We start from the raw sequence: 5,172 nt of genomic DNA, 5'->3' as shown, positions 1-5,172 counted from the left end.
CAACTCACCATGCTCTGTAATTATCGCAGGGGTCATACCATAATTTCCTCTTTATCCGCAAATACCCTCAGCAGGATCACTTTTGTATTGCAATATAACATTTTTAAACAACCAGTTACCTGCAGGGTTTGAAAAGCATTTGTCAACATCTCTACAACATAAGGAGGATTGGTCGTATTGTATAAAGGACAACAGTATAAGGTCACGGATAAGGCTTTTCAGTCACCACATACTCGCTTATTTGTGGTAACTATCCATTTAGCTGCCTGATGTCAAGATCATTTGGATTCTTCAGAAAATGTACTGACACATATGGCATCTGCAAAAATCAATAATAAAAGTCAGTCTCCTTTCCCATTTTTATGATATACATGATATATATGTGATTTGTTTAAATTGCATTGTAGAAGTGTTTGCTCTGCTGAAGTGAGCTTGTGTTGTACCTCATATCATGATGAACCACTCAGAACAGTTTTTTTTCTTATTAAAACACAATATATATATTTGCACTTGATAAATATCAGATTCAGATAAGAACTAGAACCTGCAGATGAGTATGTAAGGAAAAGAAACCCACAAACTGTAGAACTGTGGGATACATGTATTTTTCCCCTTCACAGTCACTGAGAAATCAATGTTAAGAACTAAGCTGAGGCATCAAAGACCAACAGCCTATCTGACCTGCATAGAGCCCCACTGTGGGGTATAATGCAGCATTGTACACCAGTTACTTAAAGACCCATTCATGCAGACACTAAGTAAATGCATAGGACTGTAAGATGGGGGGTTTGGGGTAGGATACGATTTACAATACTGCCTCCAGCCTTTACGATTAAACAACTTACACACATGGAAATATATTCAGAGAGAAGAAAAAACATCAGATGAAAGTGTTTCTGATTAGAGAAATACAAACCAAAGGTTTTTTATTTTTCATAGCCTCCTTTTGTCTCTCCATAAAAATAGTGTTGCTCAAAATAAATTGTTAAAAGAAAAAGGAAAAACAAAGTCATGTTTCAATTTAGTCCATGGAAAAGCCCCAGTATCAGACATTCATTTAATTTCACTTCAATCCTCTCTTTTTTTTCCTCCAAAAGCAGAACGGTCAGCAAAGCCCTGTATCACTGCACCACGTCTGTTCCTCTGAAAAATTAGCATCGGAATGAGCCCTTGCAGAGACAAGTCAGGCAACTGCTGTAATGCATTACTAAATTAGCCCTAAACACTACACAAGCCATTAAGAAGCATGTCAAAACCTAAGGGAAAAGAAATAATACAAAATGCAACCAATAACAGAACAAAGTATTTTCAGCAACTGTTATTCGTCTGCACTTCATCTTTGCCAGTTGAACCAGTGGGGAATCATGTGCACACTTAATAAACATGTTAAGATACGCTACAACTAAGAAGCACTGGCACTGTCAAATAAACGCAGTTTAGCTCCAGCGGACAGAGGGTTAAACCTTAGCTGCAGAAATTCACTGCAGTCCAAAAGCATTTGGCTGATAGCTACTGAACAGCACATTCTATCTGTGCCATTACGTTGCTATCCTTTGACAAATGTTTCTATCTAGATTTTGCCTGTCTGTCTTTTTAAGTTCCTTATTCTGGAAATACCATTTTATTGCATATAATATTTGGCACAGTAAAAACTGGAGCTTAAATCTGGGGCTGTACTTAGAAACTGGTGCCTGTATAAAGAGTTTTTTACTGCATCCTAAATATGGTCAAAAAACAAACTAAATGCCTCTTTTCCTACAGGAGACAGTGCCACCTTCTATTATCAATCACAAAAGCAATTCAGTATCTTTGTCTTTTTTTATATAGAAGTCACCAGTTATTAGAAAATAGTTTCAAATTACTTTCTTTTCTAATATAATCTGCATGTCTCACCACTGCCTGGTAGTTTCATTTATATATATTTGTATTTTTTCATATTTATATATTTATGTATAGGCATGTACAAGAAACAAAAAATGTCTCTGCTTTGCACTTCTGTACAAAAGAAAGTTACCGTTTTGCTCTTTGTGCATTCTATTGCATGGACTGGTGAGCAGATAAGTGGAGAGGAGTGGTTAGGGAAGAGTCAGAGATAGATCCACAGGGAGCATTACTCAGATTTGGGTCTCTTGAACCTTTTCCTTGCCGTGAGTAGTCTTAATGACGTAGGGATCAGCAATGGTGCTGATGTGGCTGTGATGCTGTCTGACTGAGCGATGAAGAGAGTTGTTCTGAGTCCAGTGGGCTCCGTAGCCCCCTTGGCGGGATGAGGAGGAGGAGGACACGTACCCAGGCTTAAAGGTGTTACTGTTGTGTTCCACTAATGTAGGCAGTACCAACCCTGTGTCATCAGAGCCACTAGATCCAGAGGTGGGTGGTGGAACTGGAGGAACTTCCTCCTCCATCTGAATGATTTCTATGGTCCTGGCTGCTGCCACCGTGCTCCTCTGTTGATGCCGCTTACGCAACTTATAGAATGCTACCAACATGGCTGCTGCAAGCAAGGTAACAGCAACAAAACAGCCAATGATGATTTTGGTGGTTTTCATCACCTCATCCAGGCTGGCGGCTGGCCCAGTGGGGACTGTAGCAGTGGGTATTGACACCTGCCTTGGAGTCTGAGTGTTTTGGAACAGTACAGTAGGTGTGGAGATGAAGACGGGCTGAAAGACGGAGGGCGAGGCAGGGACAGTCGGCTTAGGTTTAGGGGTCTCTTCCACTGTGGGCTCCAAAACCTCCACTGTTACAGTGGTAAAATAGGACAGATTGGACGTGTTGAGTTCGGCATTGCTGACGTTTAGGTAGGCAGAGGCATTGGAGTTTCCTGCCATGTTGCTCACCATGCAGGTGTACACCCCTGTGTCTGATGGGAGAACATTGGAGAAGTTGAGTGTCCCATCATTAAGGACAGATATCCGTGGGTGAGCCGAGCCATGGGTCAGTACAGTCCCATTGGGGAGAAGCCATCGAACTGAGCTCATGGCAGCTGTGCGACATTTCAGTTCTGCCACCCTTGCTGCTGAGATGTTCAGATCTCTAGGAGCATCGAGTATGAATGGTGCTGAACACTGAAAGGTAGTCTGATCCACTTCCACCAGATATCGTCCTCTCATGTGGGCCGGGGTGTGGCAGCGTCCACAGCAGGTGGAATTCGTGGGAATGTATTCTCTGAGCCACCAGGATAGCCACACTACATCACAGTCACATCGCCAAGGGTTGTGGTGCAGGTGTAGCTCCACCAGGTACTGTAGAGGGGTGAAGAGGTTATGGGGGAGGGATGACAGGTTATTATGGGCTAAATTCAGCTCCACCAATGCTGTAATATCATCAAATGCATTCCTCTCAATAGTGGTGATGGCAGAGTTCATAATCCACAGTTTACGTAGATTCTTGAGCCCATGGAAGGCCCCGGGCTTCAGTTCAGGAAAAACATTCTCCGATATTTCGAGCTCCTCCAGTCCCACTAGTGGTGAAAGATTAGGAAACTCCCTCAGGTTGCACATCCCCAAGTTGAGGTACTTGAGGTTTTGAAGGCCCTCAAAAGCCCCATCAGAGATGTACTCCAACTTTCTCAGTTCTCCCAGGTCCAGTCTCATGAGGGAGGGGACACGGTTGAAGGCATAAGAGGGGATGCTCTCAATGGGATTGTTTCTAAGCCACAGCTCTCTCAACTTCGACAGGTACTCAAAAGCTCCACTAGGTATGACTGTCAGTCTGTTGTCAAACAGCTCCAGGGTGTTGAGGCTGGTCAAGCCATTGAAAGCCCCCACTTCAATCTGCCTGATGGCATTTCTGCCCAACTGCAGTACCTCCAGGTGATGCAGGTGCCTGAAGGTATCTGCCTGTATGGTCTCTATGCTGTTTTCCATCAGGTTGAGGTACCTGGTATTGGGGGGGATGTTAGGAGGAACCCTAACCAGGCCTCGGCGGGTACACACCACCTTGCTGAGCTGGTTAGTGCAGGAGCACACACCTGGACAGTTCTGTGGGTTAGCCGAGCCCATCGCTGAGCCTGTGGACTGGCACATACTGAGAGCAGGCACCATGAGGGAGAGCACGGCGATCAGGGCTGCGTTCCAGGTAGGCTGCACACTAACCTGGCCCAAAGGACTCATGGTGTGGAGGGCTCATTATTCTGCATGGTGGGGGGAGACGGCACACACCAGAGGACAGACCACCCTAGCCTGGCTGGAGCAACTCAAGGCTCCCAAGTTCCATCGACAGTGCAGGGGGATGCTACATCAAAATAGATGTGACAGAAGGAGAAAGGGAGGGTGGTGAGAGTCAGAGAGATTAATACAAGAGAAGTAGCAGGGGAAAACAGTGCAGCAATGTAAGAAAATTAATAATAGTATCAGTGACGTACCTCATTAGTTTTGAAAGTGGTCCTTTTTGCTTTACAAATGTTAAAAGCAACAGTCATGAATCACATTCATTTATAATTCCCCTCCATGGAAATACATGAGATAGATGTTCTCTTGTTTTCCCTTTCTGAAAAAGTGAGGTGGCCCTCTATTAGCCAAAGGTACAAAATGGCTCCTGGTATTAAAGACTGAGAGCAGTATGGAAAGCACTCACAGGCAGAGGTAAGGCCAGGAAGGCTTGGCAGGTGCCTGGATCCCTTCTGCCCCCACTAACTGCCCCCCCTGCCAGGCCGCAGACTCCAAAATGCAACTCAACTGTGGATAAATCACAATGATCCATAAAGCACTTAAAAACGACAGAGGAGGAGAGAAGAAGTGACCAACTGAAATAAATAAAAATCCCCAGTTCTCTCGGCTGCTGATACATGTGTTGGCTCAACCGCCGGTCGCCTGTTTGGTAGAAAGACCTCCCTCACTGTGACTTTGCCAAGGGCTAGTCGGTCGGTGATTAGCCCCGTTGTGACAGAGACTGAGAGATAGAAAAAGGCTAAAGAACTCCTGGCACAATCATCCCCCTCTCTTCTCCTCCTCTGTGTTCCTCTTGCTTCCTCCCAATGTTGGGCTGGCCCTGGTCAGAGCAGCTGCAGGCTGCCGTGTGCACAGTTAGCAGTAATCCGTCTATTCCTCCTGGGGGGAGGGGGGGTTGGGGGTGGTGGGAGAGATGGTGGCGCTGGGTGGGGGGTGGAGAAGGGGATGCGCTGCACTGTTGGAGCTTCGCAAAAGGCTGTCGGAAGAGAGAGAGCACTCT

General features: G+C 45.4%; 1 protein-coding gene across 1 annotated transcript; it reads right to left on the bottom strand.

The window, feature by feature from the left end:
* Nucleotides 1-2,114: 2,114 nt before the first annotated feature.
* Nucleotides 2,115-4,115, bottom strand: lrrc4.2 (leucine rich repeat containing 4.2). The gene has a single exon (XM_062421126.1). The coding sequence runs from the start codon at nt 4,113-4,115 to the stop codon at nt 2,115-2,117; it is 2,001 nt and encodes a 666-aa protein (XP_062277110.1).
* Between the last annotated feature and the right edge of the window lie 1,057 nt (nt 4,116-5,172).

Source organism: Scomber scombrus, chromosome 6 (assembly GCF_963691925.1).
Source record: "Scomber scombrus chromosome 6, fScoSco1.1, whole genome shotgun sequence".
Classification (NCBI taxonomy): domain Eukaryota; kingdom Metazoa; phylum Chordata; class Actinopteri; order Scombriformes; family Scombridae; genus Scomber; species Scomber scombrus.
Note: the sequence above shows the minus strand (reverse complement) of the source record. Positions and strands in the feature narration are given on the sequence as shown.